At 37.2% G+C, this 19,029-nt stretch overlaps 1 protein-coding gene across 3 annotated transcripts in view; it reads left to right on the forward strand.

Annotated features, from left to right (window-relative positions):
* Positions 1 to 19,029, forward strand: part of LDAH (lipid droplet associated hydrolase) — a 107,301-nt gene that overhangs the window by 39,940 nt on the left and 48,332 nt on the right. For all 3 annotated transcript variants that reach the window (XM_065730667.1, XM_065730668.1, XM_065730669.1), the window contains exon 4: positions 7,595 to 7,764. In XM_065730667.1, the coding sequence (XP_065586739.1) occupies positions 7,595 to 7,764 (170 nt within the window). The remainder of the gene's footprint in view (positions 1 to 7,594; positions 7,765 to 19,029) is intronic.

Here is a 19,029-nt window from a genome sequence, read left to right on the forward strand (position 1 = left end):
AACTTCTTATGATCTGTCATTTTTGAAGAACACAGGTTAAAGTTGGAAAAATGTTATGTTTGCCTAAGTGGGTCGTTTACTCCTTAAAATAAGAAGGATGCTGGTCAGTGTTATTATATCATCTGGACCTGCTTACTTCAGGTGGTTATTCAAGATACTAAATTTAACATTTCCGTGAATAAATGAAGACACAAACCTACACTTTCCTGTATGTTCTATTAGTGTAGTATCAGCTAAGACAAATATATTCAAGAGTACAGAGAAAGCCCTAAGTTATACTAAATGTCATCCAGATGCCATGATGGTAGCTAGTGCCACTATGGAGGGAAATGCAGTCGTGTTATTTCAGTATTACTTGAAAGACTTACCCCTTATTTGAACATTTCTGTCTTTGTCTATCTTAGTTCTAAATATAATATAGGGATGGATTTTCAAGAGAAATTAGGGCTTGTGTAAGAAGCCACAAATCTTAATGTGTTTTCAGCAAAGTGTTCAGTACTTCAGCAAATGTCTCCCATTGATCTGTTCAGTTACACCTTGCTGCGTGCAGCCGTAAGGTGCAAATTCTGTCTTGCTATTTGTGTTACTGTATAGCTGCCTATCCGGTTACCTTCTTAGCTGCGTGCTTGTTCTGCTTTCTACCTCTCCATACCGTGCTGTATTCCTTGCCTTTTTTCTTCCACTTTTAAAGTAACCCTTTTTGCTCCCTGTCTGTGGAATAACATGGGTTGTCGTCCTTGGCTAGCTGTCTGTCTCTGCGTCAAGCTTCAGCTCTCTTTTGTTTGCTCTCAGCCCCTATTTCTTTACTTCTCTTTAAACTTCCCAAAATCCTGAAGTGCTTTTCAGTAGGTGTGACTGTTAGAATTACCTACTATGGTGCAATGTTTTATTTATCATACACCTCTTGAATCCATTCCTATTAAATGACATTCAATATTTTTGTTCATTTCCACGCTCACACGATTACCACTATCCTTCCTTTGTTTCATATTGTAGTGCTATATGTAGCCAATCTTAGAGATGTGCAGCATGTCATTATTTTATTTTTCTTCCATTGTCAACCTGCGCCAACACAAGTTGATGTTGCAGTGTGCTTTTTACTGTAGTTGCTTTCTGTTGCTTCACTCAGTAAGAGAGATCCGTGCTTTAGTTTCAAGACTGAATTTTCACCATGTTAAATTGGAAGACGTTAGATCTGGCATAACTCAAAAAGATCTTGATACTAATGTGCTCTGCAGTACAAAACTACCTTAGGGAGCAACGCCCTGTGTATGTGTGTTTTTCCTGGATGGACTCAAACATCACATGCCTCAGTCTGATGGTGCAAGATAATTCAAATACCAGTAAAAAACATTTACCCTTGTAAAACTGGGTGATATTTCGGACCATGTGTGAAATGAGTATTCCTAAGGGAAACACTCAAGGTGGACATCTGGAGGAGTACCACCTGCCAGACAAAGCAAGGAAAACGGACTTCTGGGGGCATGAAAGTGGGTTTGTTGGATCTGGACTGATTTTTTTGCAACCTGACTCATCAAGTCAGCCAGCTAATGGAAATTACAAGATTTTCTTCATGTTGTTTGGACTGGTATGATAAACCCATCCTGAGGCTCATGCTGAATTTGGAGTATTTTTATGTTTCAGTGCACACCTTGTGGCATATCTTTTCTTGAAGATTGAGCATCCAGACAACAAGAAGTGTCCCATGAACAATCGACTTCCCATTTGCTCAGACCTTTTTCCTTTAAGTAACTTTATGATGGAAATTTGGATCTGCTCCTGTACATTGGTAGTTCTTTAACACCTTCACTCAAGCCTTTTCTATTTGTTTTATTTTGCTTTTTGTTATTTTTGTTACAAAAAACATTTAAAATTCTTATAAAATGCACTTTCTTCAGTTTTTTCAGTTTGACAGTGAAGTGCAGTCATTTAGATACAGAAAGATCCATTTGTGATGGATATTTGATTTGGTTTGTGTATTAAAAATGATAATGGAGGTAAACATTAGCAAAGAACTTCACAATAAAACACTGCTTAAAAAACCACTGCTTAAAGTTGCTTGCTTTGCCTACATTAAAAGCAACCAACACAATGTTGTCTCAACACTTGTGCTGTTATCTCATCCTCCGTAACAGCTGTCATCACCAGAGGGAAGCAAGAATGGGAATGCAGAACAAGTATCTCAGAAACGTCTTCATTTGGGAAGTTCAGTATACTCTTATCGTTGAACACTCTTGTGTGTTTTTAATCAAATAATCAAAAATTGTTTTTTACTATTTGTTACATTAATCCATTCTGCCAGACTACACCGGTACTAATTTAATTATACTACAGCTTCCTTTCAGCAACAGATTAGATGCTAAGTAAGTGTCCCAGCAATAGGTATATAGATAGCAAAGGAAATAGGTAGGTTAATTTATAAACTAAGGTCTTGTTGTTTTTCTAATAAAAAATAATAATGTCAATGACCACTACAGTGTCTTGAGTAAGTGGTAATTTATTTGTAGAGGATACCTTTACAAAAAGTAATTACTCCAATAAACACTAATGAGCAGTATGTTTATCTTAAAAGTTGCATGAACAGTTCCTGAGGGTACTAGGGCCAGAGGAAGGTCTAAGGGTTAATCTAAAACACAATGCTTTAAAACCTGGTTCCTGGTGTCAGTAGGAGTTCTTCACTATTTATTGAACATTCTTTCACGGTTTCCATCCCATTTCTTTGTCATTTTATTGCTCGCTGATACAAATTATCCAGGGTTCAGTAATCAAATGAAAGATTGGGTGAAGCATTCAGGCTTCAAGCAATATATCTTTAGGGGGTGTATTTTCTAAAAGATTTTCCCATCTTAGACCCACAAACCAGAAAGCTTGGTTTTTAAGCTTACAGTTCCCTTTAAACATTTTCAGATGGCATCATCCAGTGGTAACAAATTACTGTGTTTTGCCATAAGAACGAAAACAATCACATGGATTATTTGATTTACAGAATGAGACTTCTGACTATGCTGCTCTGTTTGGCAAGTAATCCTAGATAATTTGGTCATGGGGCAGCTTTCTGTCTGTCATTGTGTGAAGGCAAAGATTAAACCTTACACAGACTGCTCCATCTCAACACCAGTTACGCAGTCCCAGTTGCTGCTTCTCCCCTGAGTGTTTGTATGGGTTGTGTTGGAAAAAGGAGGTGGTGCTTTAACACTTGGCAAGGTTGTGTACAGTATTTTCCTCTTGGAATGCCACTCTTCCTCTTTGCTGTAGTGGCCTCCTGACATAGATCACAACTGTTAAAAGCCACCTACCAAACGCAGGAGAATATGTGGGCTACATTATCAGTACTTAAGAGAATCCTCTAAGGTTAATCTTCCTCTTAGGCAATAAGCAGCTCCTTGTTTTGTTCAAGACAGGCATCGTCACGTTCCTACAACACCTTATGGGTCTCACCAGCATTGTGGCCCATGGGTTACACAGGCTCTAGCTTCGTGCCATTTTCACTGCAGTATGCCCCCAGATGTAAAGAAAGAGTAAAACTCATGTTGTTCTGTCTTCAAGGGATTGTTGATCTCCTCCTGTTCATGGAAGCATTTGTGTCTGAGATTTCTCACTTATCCTTTCTCACTTATCCTACCACACTGGCACCGTCTGCGAGCAGAATAGCTAGGAGTTTGGATGAACAAGCATTCCGTTGTGAAATTAGGGAGTGCACTTTAACAGTAGTGCTGGAAAATCTTGCTTCTTGTATCTTTTTGAATCATCAAAGGAAAAAAGAATCTCTGATTTCTGAAGAATTATTAATTTTAGAAATTTGCAGTATAAAGATTGCTCACGTAACTGATGTGTTTCTTTTCTGCCTAAGAATTTTTCATGCATATGCAACAGAAAAACAGAATTCTCTGTTATTTCCCTGAAAATCCAAGTCCTCCTCCCCAGCAAGATTAACTTGTCGACTAATCTCAGAGCAAACACTTTATTTTAATCTATCATTGTTTTCTGACACTGGGTTTAGCAGAGGTCAGAAAAAGGGATTCATTAAAGTGATTGTGCATTTGTTTTTCCAAAAGCACATCAGAAGATTGATGTTTTGCCAAAGAAAATAAAGAAATACAGTATTTCTTTTAATACACTTAAGCTAAGTAAAGTCTTGACATCACATGCCTTGGCCCAGTGGGGTGTTTGCAGCATAAGGTACAGGTCATATAATTTCTACTGTCTCAGAAGAACTTAAATGAGCTTTATTTCAGTCATGCTGCTTGTTCCACACCTGAGGTGAGGTAATTTGCTCTCTGGTCCCTACTCTGATATACAGCCATCAGATTGCTGACTGCCAGTGTGTTTGTGCAAGTCTGTTTGCTTATATAAAGAACCAATTTAAGCTCCTCCACCCAAGAAATTCGTGTTGATTTTGGAAAATCCCCGGATGATATTATTTCATAAAATAAATAAGTCTTTCAGACATATGACACGGCCCAGCTCCACATATTTTGGACTATTATAAGCACATCATTTGTACTGAGAAAACGCAAATTACCGTGAGACACGGGTAGCTTTATATTTGTCGAGAAGTAAAATAAGATATGTATTTCAGTATAGAGTTATGTGACACTGGAGTTCACCTGACAAGATTGCTGGTTCCATTGGGATGACAGGAACGCGCTGTGTACATCTCCAGACCCTGTGCTGCATGCTCATCCAGGGTGGATTCTCTGGAAGCAATACCAGTGCAATTTTGTTTGGCAGCAAAGCAGTGTTGCAGAAGAAAAAGAAAAGCTGTATTGAACTTCTAGAACAATTCTATTGAGTCAGCACTGGCTGTTAGAGCTCACTTTCAGTATGTTCAAGTCCTAAACTAAAGCTTGGGCAAATGAGAGGAGGAAAAAGTCTTTACTGTCTGCTTTTAATCCCTGCAAGCACAGCGCTTATCCTTCCTTGACTTTCTTTCTTTGACAACAAAGCTGGTTCTCAATAGGCACATCACTACTGAAATCAGTAATAATTTTGAATATGTTACACTGAATCTCTACAATGCTATTTTAGTGGGTAAGTAAATATTGAATTAGATACGTAATGTCTTAAAAAAAAACTTTTTAATTAATTAATTAGACAAATAATCTTGAACTTGGAACATGTTGAGGCTGAGCAAGGCTGTATTTGCTGTATTGTTCATTGATAACATTGCAATAGCGTTCAGCATGTCACTCTTAGCAGATAGTGAATTTGTGCTGAGAAAAGGAGCCATTAACTTGGAAAACCATAATTTTCAGTCACGTGTATTGACAATGGAGTCATAAGATTGGCTTCAAAGTCATGAGGTTGTATGAACAGTACAAGTAGAGTATGTGTTCTTTCCTGCTTGGTCTCTGTATTTTATGAACCTTGAGAGGTTCTCTGGAAGATTTCTACTCGTACTTTATTCCTTTTCCCTTCCTCTAACCTAGAAGAAGCAGAAGTTCTTGTTCAATCCCTTTGTTTCAAGAACAAAGGCTATGAACAGAATTTCAAACATTAAAAGACTTGCTGATAAATCACTGAAGATGGCAGTGCCTGAGAAATAAAGTATGGGAATGGTAGATGTTTACAGAGGAAAATTGACCCCCTCAACCCAACACATGATAACACACATATACTCACTGTAACATACTCTGTCACTTGTTCCTGTATCCAGTGAGTCATCATATTTCTAATGTTCTGTTTTTTGTGTTTTACATATACCCTTAATTAGACTTGCAATGTACACAGCCCACTCCTGCATGAAGTTAAGTTACTGTATAAATAAATGAAAAGTAGCTCTCACTAAAAATAGAAACTAAGATTAAAAACAATGTGTTGGCCTTAGGATTTCAGAAAACAGAACGGCCTTCTTGTTTCACATTACTGTAGAAAGCCTAATAGGTGATATATTATTTCTAATCCAATTTTGCATTCCTAAGGCATGTTTTAGTAAACCTCTTTTTCATTCAGAGTAAACTACTATAAATTATGCTGGGTTGTGATCATAAGTAGTTTTAGTAGAAATACTAGTTTAACTGAAGAAAAATGTGCTTGTTATTGCCTCTGTGGTAATATTTTAAGCTCAGGAAAAAGGCATCAGAGCACATTCTAAAACAATTATTTTGCTTCAAAACATATATTATACAGATAATCTAAAAGGCAATTTAGCTCCAACTCATGCTACCAGTTACTACTGTTGCAGCCAAAACTGCCATAACTTCAGTACATTTGTATTAGTTATTTTTAGCATTTGAGGTTACAGATTTACTACACAGAGATTGAAAGACCTGTAAGTCATCATAATTTGATAATGGATAGTTAGAAAGGCATCTGTTATCACTTCTTCCTTACAGGTACAAAACCAGCTACACCTGAAATGGTCCTACACTGTGGGCTAGGTTTCTCTTACAGTAGTTTTTGAGTGCCTTTCAGATTCTTTAATTGTTGTGCTTTTGCTGGGATGCTGTATGTTGTGTGTAGGGCCATAGCTTGGTAAAGAGCCATACTCCCTCCTGTCCGAATCTTGCTGCCAAGAGGCCGGGATCATTCTGGACTAAAGATGTGCTGCAAGTCAACATGTAAAGAGTGCAATAGATCAGGGGGTTACACAGGAGTATAACACTGAGCTCTGAGATAACACTGTGGGTTTAAGAGATCAAGTGATATTAGTAGTAGGACATCTCTTGTGGACAGATTATAGGAATATGTGCCTTCATGCTTTCTGCATCATGTTTTTCACTCTTGTTTCTTCTTGCATTCTTTTCCATAGAACAGCCCACATTAAACTGGAGTGGTGTAACACCTTTAGCAGGTGGAGTATTTTTCTAGCAGATTAAAGTTTTGTGAGTCCCCTCAGACTTAGAACTTCAGAGCCATGTCCCTCACATCATCAGCCAGTGCTAACACCCCAGTTGCTGCAAATTGCTACAGTCTCTGGATTATCTCAGGCTTGTTGGCTCTCTAGGAAGCAAGTGGTGAAGTTCTCATTGTCAGTGACTGCCCAGGCTCCTTTAGGAGGTCCCTGACAGAACAGGAATGAAATAGCATGATAACATGGAAACTTGAAGCTCTCACCTGATGCTCTTTGTAGCTGGATCAATGATGATAAAAACCTGCCTAGATATGTGTAAACTGTGTAGGTGCTGGTGCTTCGTGTTCGCAGATATGCATTCCATATTTTTCCTCACCGTATGGGATTATTTTCCTGTGTATTTTAAGACAAGAGATCTTAGGTATCTGACTGTCCTTAGCACGTGATAACTTGGCTTGAGTGCAGGGATTCTTCTTCCTGGGTAATATTGCTGTATTAGGTCCTGAACATGCAATGTAAGGTTGGGTTGTTTTAAGCTGAACTAGTATAGTGAGTTTGGCCTTCTACCAAACAAATACCATACTAGATGATGGACCATGAAGCTCCATGTGTTGCTATATACTTCTTATTTGGCTAGTTGTATATGCCTGCACATTTAATGATGGTCTGCCAATTAGCAGCTTATTTTTTCTTTTTTAATTAAAAATGTTATTTATTTCAGAGTTTTCCAAAAAAAAGTTGAGAAAAATGAAGTACTTGAAACTTTTATTAAAACAAAGGACTTCTTCTCTTTTGTTTCAGACACAGATATTAAGGAGCTGGAGGATGTGTTTGGACTTAATGGACAAGTAGAACATAAGCTGAACTTCCTCAAAAAGAATGTATCAAAAGATATAAAGCTCGTACTGATTGCTCATTCTATTGGTTGCTACATCACACTGGAGATGATGAAGCGAGCAACAGAACTTCAGGTACATCAAACTTGAAGCATGAGAGTGGCTTTTTTAGGAAAACAGTGCACATAGTTAACCTGTGGGTATTGCCTGGACTTTCCTGAGGTTGCTATATTCTTCTATAGACAAGCTTTCAATCCCAGTTCTCATCAAAATGAAATAAAAACATTAATGACTAAGCCAAATAAAATATAATTAAGCAATTTACTTTGAAATAAAGGTCTTGTTCTAAATTTGGACCTCGAAATGCCCACGTAGTGCAGATGATTATTAATGGTGATAAATGTATTTAAGACTTTCTTATTCTCTTACCATCTTTAAATAATTCGTAAACAAATGCTAGATATATGGTAATTAATTTATGTTATGGTACCAAAATAACTGATTATGATTTTAATAAGAGCTTTTCAAGGATCAGAGATCTCAAGGCAAATAGGTTGCTAACTCTAGGTAGAAAATTATATGGAAAATAATAATAAACAGTGATGTGTACTGTTCTAAGATAGGTTGTCTTTAGACTTTAATATGTATGCAAATATCAGTGCTTCTGCAGCACAGTCCTCGTTTTTGTAACAAGAATTCAAGGTGTTACTGCCTTTTTTCATCTGAATAGTTTTCTTTCTCACTGTGAAGCAGCAGTAAATGTGAGGAAGGACACTGTCCTTGCAGCTCAGGAGACTGCAAACTGTTAGTGCTCAGTAGTAACTCACCCTGCTAGTGGATGGTCAATGAAGAATGCTGAATTTATTCGTTCTTAAGTGTTCACTCTTGCTATACCGTTGCCTCTTCCTTTAAATTATAAGCACATCAGTGGAAGGAAGTGCAATGTTAACATAAAGTCTGTGTTTAATATATGCATGAGTAGATTCTTCCACATCTTCATAACCATTTCCACTGCACATCTAACTATTTTTTTTTCCTTTAAACAAGACAGCAACTAAAGATGTGAAACATGAGGTTAAGCTTATATATTAACTTTCTGTATTTCCCCAAGCATATTTCACTTTGTGATCATAAACAAGGAGGGGCTTTTTTAGATAAATTTTATTACTGTTTTGCCTTTTCAGGAGGGAGTGTTCTAGAAAATATCACATGCAGTAATTTGTCCAAAAATACCAACTTTTCTTTGGTCAGCATCTGTACAGTGCTTATTATACAAATGGTTTTACCTGTTTTCAATTGAACTATGAATCGCTGAATAATTTTTTTACACTTAATCCATTGGATGTTGGCAGCACATTACGTATCAGTGTTTTGAAATGCAGGTATCTCTGGGACATGTTGAGACTTCATGGTGCACTGTGTGCATGGAGTTATATGATAAACCACATTTAAGATGCATTTAACAATAGAAAATATTTGTATAAGCCAGAGTGTTGTGCAACCTTTGTCCCTTTGCCAAAAATAAGTTAACTGTTAGGTTTTATAACATATGAAGTGTGATAATAAGAAACTTGTGTTTCCATCTCTCCCTTTGTTTTTACTGGAATATTTGATTCCCACAAGATTTTGAGCACATATGTGTATTTTAGTAGCTAGATCATTTGATTTTATTTTTGTGAAGTTCTTATGTGATATTCTTTTATTATATGAGCTTTGGTTTTGGTCTTAAATTCTCTGCTTTTAAAAAGCCTTTATTGCTTACAGTTTATTACTTTGTGCTAGAGGTTAATGCATTTAATTTAGTACTCAAATGATTCGGTAAATGTTTGTATTTGGAATGGTCACTTAGCAGGCTTGAATTTGTTGCCCAGTTTAAATGCCTTTCATAATCTGTCCAAAAGTAGAGTAGATCTTCTGTGCAATGATGAAGGAACTTGGTGAGCATTGGAGGCATGACAAAGGTGAAGTACTTCCTCCACTTCTGTCCTACTTGGTGGCTCTTAACTTCATGAGCCCTGTGTTTTGCAGATTGATGGAGTACTGTGATTTTTTTTTTCCTAGGCTTCTGTGAAGCATTGCTATCTTTTACTAAAAGAAGAAAGAAACAAGAATTGACAGTTTGAGACCTATGTGACACATGTCTGAGCTTGGTAGAGAATGTGATCTATTCCCAAATAGTTTGGGTACAAATGTACTGTTTTGAGGTGGGAAGAATTCAGCCATGGTTGTGACTGACCATCTCATGCCATCCTTCTTAATCTCAGGATCAGGCAGTAGCTCCTGGTTGCTCTGTTTGCTGGTACACATCTAATCAAGGACACTTCTCATTTACCGTGGTGGATGTCAGATCTTCTAAGAGCCTCCTCTTTGTGGGAAGTAGAGCATCCAGAGCTTGTCAAACTGCTCTGAATTTTTCTCATAGTGTTAAAAATATTAATCATCCTTACACCTTGTAGATGAAAAAATGCAGGAATGTACTCTGCAGCTTAAGTGATGCTTGGTCTTACACTCATGATCTTCTTCATTCAGCTAGCAGCACTGAAAAAAGAAGCTGTCTAACAGTTTGTTTTCTCAGTTGTTGGAGCTTGAGCCAACAACTCACAAATACACTACATCCTCCAGGCATTCTCTTCTAAAATACAGATCTTTATTTCAACTAATTCACTGTGCTTTGCTGATGATCCTACAGTTTCCTAAAGCACTCAGTTTTTTTGTTAATTTAATAAAAAGATTGACCCATTTCCTATCTAATTAAATACATTCTGTTCCAGAATTTATCTTATATATATATGATGTTTCTATTGAAATGCTAGCACTTTTGTGGTAGTGAATTAACAGTTAGTAATGATTTAAATTATTATGCAATATAAACATTTCCCTTCCTATAAAGCTCATTGAAGAGGTTTAAAATCTCTGAGTTTGTGTAAGGTTAAGCAAATAAAATTTATGTTATATATAATTCAAAATCATATTTTGTTACTGTGTCTTGGTGATGCAAAAGACTTGGTTGATTTTATTAATAACAGCTGATAAAACATCACAGAATCACAGCATGGCTGAAGTTGGCAGGGACCTCCAGGTCCATCTGGCCCAACCCCTGCTCCAGCAGGGATGCCAGGGTGCACCACACCACATCCTGGTGGCTTTTGGAGAACTCCAACGAGGAGACCCCACCACCCCGGGGCAGCCTTTGCCAGTGCTCCATCAGTCGTACAGCACAGAAGTGCATCTTTATGGTGAGAGCGATGGTGAGAGGTGCTGCTCGTTCCCATTAAAAAAGAAATTAAATATGCCTAATGAGGTACAAATGAAACTGCCTGTATATTCCAGTTGCTGGTTTCCATAGAATCATAAAATCACCAAGGTTGGAAAAAAACGTCCAGTAACTCCACCCTCCCTGGGCAGCCCATTCCAGTGCCTTTCAGAGAAGTATTTCCTAACATTCAGTCTGAATTTCCCCTGGCCTAACTCGAAGCCATTCCCTCTAATCCTATCCCTAATTATAAGATAGAAGAGGCGGACCCCCAGCTCAGTGCAACCTCCCTTCAGGTAGTTATAGAGAGCAATAAGGTTTCCCCTGAGCCTCCTCTTCTTCACACTGAACAATCCCAGCTCCCTTAGCCGTTCCTCATAAGGCCTGATCTTGACCCCTCACAGCTTTGTTGCCCTTCTTTAAGCATGCCCCAGGGCCACACTGTCATTCTTGCAGTGAAGGGTTCAAAACTGAACACAGTACTTGAGATGTAGCCTCACCAGGGCTGAGTAACAGGGAGTCGATTACTTCCCTGCTTTTGCTTGCAACACTATTTCTGATACAAGCCAGGATGCCGTTGGCCTTCTTGGCCACCTGGGCACACTGCTGGCTCATGTTCAGCCAAGCATCAATCAATATCCCCAGGTCCTTTCCCTCTACACAGTCTTCCAGCCACTCTGCCCCAAGCCTGTAGCATTGCCTGAGGTTGTCGTGGCCAAAGTGCAGGACCCAACACTTGGTCTTGCTGAACCTCGTCCCATTGGCTTCAGCCCAGCTATCTATCCATATCCCTCTGTAGGGCCTCGCTACCCCCAGGCAGATTGACACTTCTAGCCACGTTGGTGTCATCTGCAAACTTACTGAAGATCCACTTAGTGCCCTCATCCAGGTCATCTATATTGAATAGGCCTGGCCCCAGTTCTTAGCCCTGGGGAGCACCACTTGTGACTGATCACCAGCTGGATTTAACTCCATTCACCACCATTGTCAGGGCCCAGCCCTCCAGCCAGTTCCATACCCAGCAAATAGTATACCTGTCCAAGGTAGACTATTTCTTCTCTCAGTCCAAAATTTCCATTAGCACTTGGGGCTTTCATTAAATTGTGCTCTCCTAGATTGCACCTTTAGTTTGACATGCATGGTCCTCATTTTCTGTTTTCATACCTGAACCAAAGGGCGGTGTTCCATCTGTTCTGAACAGCGTGCTTGAAATCATTGGTGGCCTACAGGTATATATCACAATGACAGATGTCACGATTCTGCTAGCTTTTTTTTTTTTCTTTTCCTGATTAATCTTCCTGATTACTTGTAGCCCTACATAACTCATCTTAGTGGGAGAACATAGCTCTGCATGTTATTCCTCTGACGAATACATTGACTAGGAAATTACATTTCAGAAGCCATTTCTTAATGGGGATTTTTTTCATATTTTTTTTTTCCAGGTATGTAAGGAGTTATCTGTATCCTTAAAAACTCCCTCTAGTTTAAGTGAAAGTAGCATTAGGCCATAAGAGAGAGAAACAAGTCTTCCTAAGTGGTACACAGTTGTGATATACAATTCAGTCCAGTGATCCTTAACAATAAAAATGTAGTTTCAGTTGTGTTGAAAGCCTGATATTCTTTTTTCTGAAAAATTCTGAAAATTATTTTATATAGAATTGTAGATTTTAGAAATCGATGAAGACTTTGAGATTAAAAGAGGCAGATTTATTAATGGGACGGGAACTGCTAAGCATGTCTGACATTTGAAATGTTAAGAGAATCTTTTCATAAATGGATGATAGAAAATCTGAATTAAGGCAATGCCATTTGTTCAACTTCCCTTTTTATAAGGTTAGAACCTGTATGTGTAATCAAAGGCAGGTAGTGCCATTATGACAGAAAAATACTTTCTAAAAGGACGCTGGTAGATTCTGAAGTGCTTAGAAGGTATTTTGAAAGAAAATGAAACCTAAAAGTAGCTGAAATAAATGGGAATACAAATCGTGATTGCATGTTTTAAAATTAAGTTTTATTCAACATAGTAACATCAGATTGAAATGTGATTACCTAAATTACATCGTAATACTTTTTAACAAAATCAGTTTGCGTAGCCCTTGTCTAGGTGAGTTCATTTGGGGTTGTTTGACTCAAAATTATGAAGATTAAAGTATGTTCAGTGAAAAATTAAAATTTTTATGATCTTCAGTATTCTTAAGAAAGTAAAATGATTTCTCTCAAACAGAAGATTATGCTTTGTAGATCTTTTTGCTGGTGTGTGGTGTCACCAACAATACAGCTAAAACTAAGAATGTCTTTGGTTTGTGCAGCCTTGTTTGACTTCTCCTTGCTGAGATCTTTATGCTCTTAGCTCCTTAATGGATTGCAGTGATGGGTGTAATATGGGTATGCGATCACATCCAACAGTAGGGGTCATGATCTGGAGAAACTCTGTTCTTATATAAATTTTATGTGACTTGCAGACAGAAGTGGTCAAGTCCAAAAAAAAAAAAAAAAAAAAGCTTTAAAAAATAGGTAACACAAAACCAATGACAACATTGACCAAATTATTACACAGAAAAAAAAAAAAAAAAAAAACAGGTGGCTAAACTTTGCAGATCTCACAAGGGCATTAGTACACATTCCAAATAAATGTGCATCTTGTGAAGAGAGCTGCATCTTTCTAAACTGTATTAGAAAACTAAACTGAGTCTCCTGAATAGTACTCCTCCGTCAGTCTGTCCATCCCAGATAAAGGAGCTCTATGTTTAAAAAATAAGCAAACAGCACTGGGTGATGTACACTCACCTTCATTCACCTTTAGGTGTTGAAGGATGGAAAAAAAAAGTAATCTAATGCTGTTTTGCACAGATCTAATCATGAGTCTGAGTTCAGCTGCCTTCAGTGAGACGTGTGTCAATTTAACTTTATGGACATCCTAAGTTGGTCTTAGAATTAGACTGCTTCTCTAACATATATTGTTATATATATGTATTTGGCAGTTCTCTATCAGTTCTTAGTAGATAGCAAGCCTTTGGGAGCATGTGCAAGGAACACAAGTAGTCTGAGCCAGCAGTTAATAAAATTTGCTTTCATTGACAATGTCCACATTGCACAGACTGCATAATCCACCTTGTAACAGATGACAAAGTTTTAGAGAAGTATATTCTCTCAGTGAGGCCTCAGGCAGTATCAGCAAGTCTACAAGAATAGCCAGGAAAGCAAGCAATATGATCTTGGTGCATATGCTACAACTCTGTCATTTGGAAAAAGCAAGAAGTAATGCACATGAGCTATTAAACCTGATGAAATAAATAAGATGCTGTATCTTTGAAGCAGTAAGGGAGTTTCTTGGGGAAAAGTCCAGCTGACAGGACTTGTGGTGTAACTCTCCCTGGAAACTGCCTTTGGCTGTGCTATGTAGGTCAGCCTGAAATTACTCTTCCCTTCACAGACAAAAAATCCACCTTGCAATTTAGAGGACAAAATAATATCAATATCAAAAAAATTTGGATAGCTTAAAATATGAGGAATGAACTGATAAAGGTGATGCATTTACAGGTGTGTAAAAGCCTAAGGGCATATTAAAGAAGGAGTCAAAATTCATTTCTTTTCTCCCATCAGGGAGAGGCATACACCTTTCTCAACACTAAAAATATCATTTTTGTCAGGGAAAAATGGCATGATCAATCAGTTATCTGCAAATGACTAAATCTGATGGGTACTAAAATGCAATCAATTATTTGAGCAGTCTTAAATCATGCTCTGAGGATACCCATACATTACTGTATTATGTCTCTTCTATTTTCGTAACTTAAGCAGAGAAGTTAGCTTTTATTTATATTCTGTGTAGTTAGACATGGTACCAGCTACTGATTCTGACATAGGTGATGTGATTTGTGATTTACAGCTTTGTAGGAAGATCAAAAGTTTTACACAACAGACAGTGATAAGACAAGGGAAAATGGTTTTAAACTAACAGAAGGGAGATTAGGATTAGATATTAGGAGGAAAGTTTTTACTCGGGGGATGTTAAAGTCATGGCACAGCTGCCTAGAGAAGCTGTGGGTGCCCCATCCCTGGAGGTGTTCAGGGCCAGGTTGGACAGGGCCCTGGGGAGCCTGATGTGGTGAAGGGCAAGCCCATGACAGGCATTGGAACTAGACTTCAAGGTCCCTTCCAAGCCAAGCAATCCTATGATGAAAAAATAATAATTTCTATTTGATTTGTGGCAAAATGTAGATCTAAGACTTTCAAAAACAAAAACAAAAAACATTTCCTTTTTAGTTACTCCCATACTTGGTTGCTTTTTCTGGGCTTGTCCTCTAGGGGTGATTGTTTTCAGAGAGAACTACTGAGTAGCTCCATATACCTGCTTCTGTAGGATGGAATGTTCAGGTTTTGTCTTTTAATGTAGTGTACAGCCTGTGGTTAGGGACATGGTTTAGTGGTGGGCACATTATCGTTAGGTTGATGATTGATCTTCAGGGTCTCTTCAAACCTTAACGATTCTGTGATTCTGTGTTCAGCTCTTTAATCTATTCTCACATACCATCTTCACTACTACGTGAATTTTCATTTTTCTCTCAATTATTCCAAAAGAGGAAACTGCTAAATCACTAGTCTCTTAAGCACAGCAAGAGATTTCTTCCCTCTCAGCTCTCAGTAACTCTGCTTAGCCTTGCTGCTTCATGCAGTGGGACACAGAGCAGTAAGTTGTTCAGTATCGCTGGCTGCATGGTAGTAACACCTCAGTATTAAGTTGAAGTGGTTTCCAAAGGTCTTTATTTTGTACATCTGCTCCATCTCCAGTCTAGACCTGTTCTTGCTTGTAGCTGTAGGGATAGCAAGCAAGAAACTACAAAAGTTGAAAAGTCGAGTGACCAACATACAGTGATAAAATTCTGGATTTTTTGCAACAAAAAACTTTAGGATTAGGAACATGAAGAATTTTCAGAATTTCATGTCAGGTAGGATTACCTAATTACCTATATTTTGCCACTTCTTCAGATCCATACTGTAGCTGTTGAGACTTTAACTTCCAAACCAAAGTCTAGAGTATGCCAAGGAAGCATGAATGGAAATTTAGGCTTATAGTGCTTGTCAGTTTACTTGGCCAAAGCTCATGCCTGGTTATTTGGTCCAAAGAAAGCTTTTTAAAATTAACCTTACGTTGATTTGATTGTTTTATTTTGCTCACTAATATCTTGTGCCATATTTCTGTTACACTGTGTTAGCACACCATGGCTCAGCTCACATTAACCACAAATGGGAGCCATAGTTCATCATGCTGTCAACACCTGAAAGTGGGCAGTTGGGTCCTAGATTTGCCTGGCTGAGTTCAGAATCTGACCAGAAGGTTTAAATATAGAAAGTCAGTTTAGAAAACAAAAAGATTAAAGATTGCAATGTGTCTGTCAAAGAACAGAAAAAAAAAGAGGATATGCACTAAGCAAAACTGGTTGATAAATCCACTCATTTTATATCTACCAATTATTGACCAAAGTCTACACACTGACAGTTTTCCTTATTTGATTACTAAATGTCTCCTCTAAAACAGGAATTGGGGATACTTTAAGGTATAATTAAAGCTCTATTTTTGCTTCCAGGAAGTTCTTTTGAAATATATATGCCATTTATTTATAGTATTGCCTTGTATATGTTATGCAAGCAAATAATGCATCCCTGAACAGTGCTGTCATACATTGTATGCTTTTTGAGTGGGTAAAGCTGGTAGATATCTCTTGCTCAGTCCTGAAACGTTAAGGCAAATTTAGATTAAATATATTTCAGTACTCAATCAGGAAAATTTACGGTCCAGAAATCTTGAAGATCAAATAAAACCAGTAAATAGTACAGTGATTATATAAAGTACAAATATTAATTTAGTTAAAACTGGTTTCTAGTGCAATAAAAATAAAAGTTTTACAAATTTATCAGTAGTACATCTGTCATGATGTAATTATCTAGTGTGTATGTGCAAGTGTCATTTTAACAAAGATCATGTTTTTAAGAGTGAGGATCCAGAGTAAATAATAATTACATTGCTTTAAGATTAGGTTGTTTAGATTATAAGTGTGTGATAAGAAGGCCATGGGAAAAAGGGAAAAATGAGGTCTCAAGACTATCTAAGGAGAATCGTATCTTATTCATAATGTTCACAAAAACATACGACTTATACCACTGACAGAAACGTATGTAATTTACTGCTCAGCTGGATATAGAAACAATAAGAGAACTAAGATTTTAGTCTGCAAAGATTCAGAGTAGGGAAGCACAAAAACAATAAAAGTTGATTTGAAGAGACTTGATTTTTTCATTTTAATAACGTGTTTTTTTGGTTACTAATGAAACATCTGATTTCTTTTCAGATGTATGTAGTTAGAATTCAAATACACCTACAAAAAATATTTTTTCTAGGAAGTTAAAAGATATTAAAGTAACCAAATGTACAAACAGAAAATAATAAAAATAAACCGAAAACCGGAATCTGCGGTCATTCATCAAGAATCCAAAGTAAAACATGAGAATGAAGAGGAAATGAAGGACTAAAAATAAAAATATGGCTAGCACAGTGAATAACACAACAGGATTTATGAAGTACTGTGGATTTTTACACATTTGTTCATAAAGTCTCATTACTTTGAATCTCCAAAAATTTGGATTTGAATGGTAATAACTAGGTTAAAGAATTCTATAAAAATGAGGGAATCATAAACACATAGCAAGAAGTGAATTTCAAAAACAATTAGGATTTATAGTACATGTTTTCAAAAGAGCTCAACACCCTTTGGAAAGCCAGGTTTCCCAAAGAACTTCTTCAGCTGGGCGGTGAGATCTTTTGAAATTCTGGCTGCAGATGCATGTGCGTAGGACTTGACTTGAAAATCAGAGCCCCGCATCTTCAGGGAGCTGAACCAAATAATCAAAATTCAGCATCAAGATATGTTGCACAGAGCTTGAATTTGTTTTGGTTTTGTACCATTTAGTATGCCGTTACAGAAGAAAGTCAAGCTAGGAATCAGGACTAAATTTACTTTATTTAATTTAAAATTGAATACAGAAAGGGAGATGCCAATCAATAAGGGCATTAAGGAGCTGTTTATGAAATGAGTATGTGAAAGAATTTTGTGGAGTTTTTGAACATATACTTCACATACATGCAGTTAAACTTTGAGCACAGCCAGTAACTCCCATCACCAATTTCTGTTCCAATAAGATTTGCATTAATTTCTCCTGTAACCCTGAGCTCTTAACAGAGAAGTTGAACTGCTTCATCAACTGGTGTGCTTCATTGTATGTGACACAGTTTTTTCCAGATGCAGAGGATTTGGTTTGGGTCTTCTGCTTAGAAGAGGATTCTTAGAATGGACAGTGTTATAATTAAAGTATTTTCCACTGTGCCATATTCCTAATTTGTTCATTCTCCATGGCCTGTGTTGAAGTTTATGGATGCTTGCTCTAAAGGACAGAGTGGAAAAATACGGTCCTCTGCATTAATTTCTGTGTTGAGAATGATGGATTTTGTTTTAGGAGTTCCGACCTGGAGTAAAAGGAACTGTGAACAGACACAAGCTGGATACACAACAACTGTGTATGAATAAGAGTGAACACTCACTGCATTCAGGAGATTTGTAATATACAACTGAATTAAGTTCAGATAAACACTTGATTTTTTTTCCTGGTTTCTTACTTTTATTGCTTATAATTGTAGGAGAGTTTCTGCAGATATCCCAATGAATCAGTTCATGTACCTGAGGATGTGTTGAGTGACTGTACAACTATGTTTAGTGAGCTAAATCACCCCTAGATTTCTTCTCTGTACTTCTTTGAGTGAGGTCATCTTCAGAATTAAGTGTAACAGAAGTCCTTTTCCTTTTCCATTTATTTAAGTCTGTAAATATTTGAAATTCTTGATTTCTGCTGTTTGGATACAATGCTACTTAGCTATGACATTTAAATTTTTTTTTTAATTTGCTCTTTTATGTGGAATTTAGTGTTAAATATAAATTTAAGTGAAAATCCAGAAACCACAAATGTATTTAATAAACTTGTTACTATTGGAGTCCCGTAAGAAAGTTCAATTAATGCTAATGAAAATATACTTCTAGTAACTTTCTTACAGCATTTCTAGTCACTGGAAAATTGTAAGAGCACCCTGCTCCATT

The sequence above is a fragment of the Cyrtonyx montezumae genome, unplaced genomic scaffold, assembly GCF_038088225.1.
Source record: "Cyrtonyx montezumae isolate F1298 unplaced genomic scaffold, pur_monq_1.0 scaffold_13, whole genome shotgun sequence".
Lineage (NCBI taxonomy): Eukaryota > Metazoa > Chordata > Aves > Galliformes > Odontophoridae > Cyrtonyx > Cyrtonyx montezumae.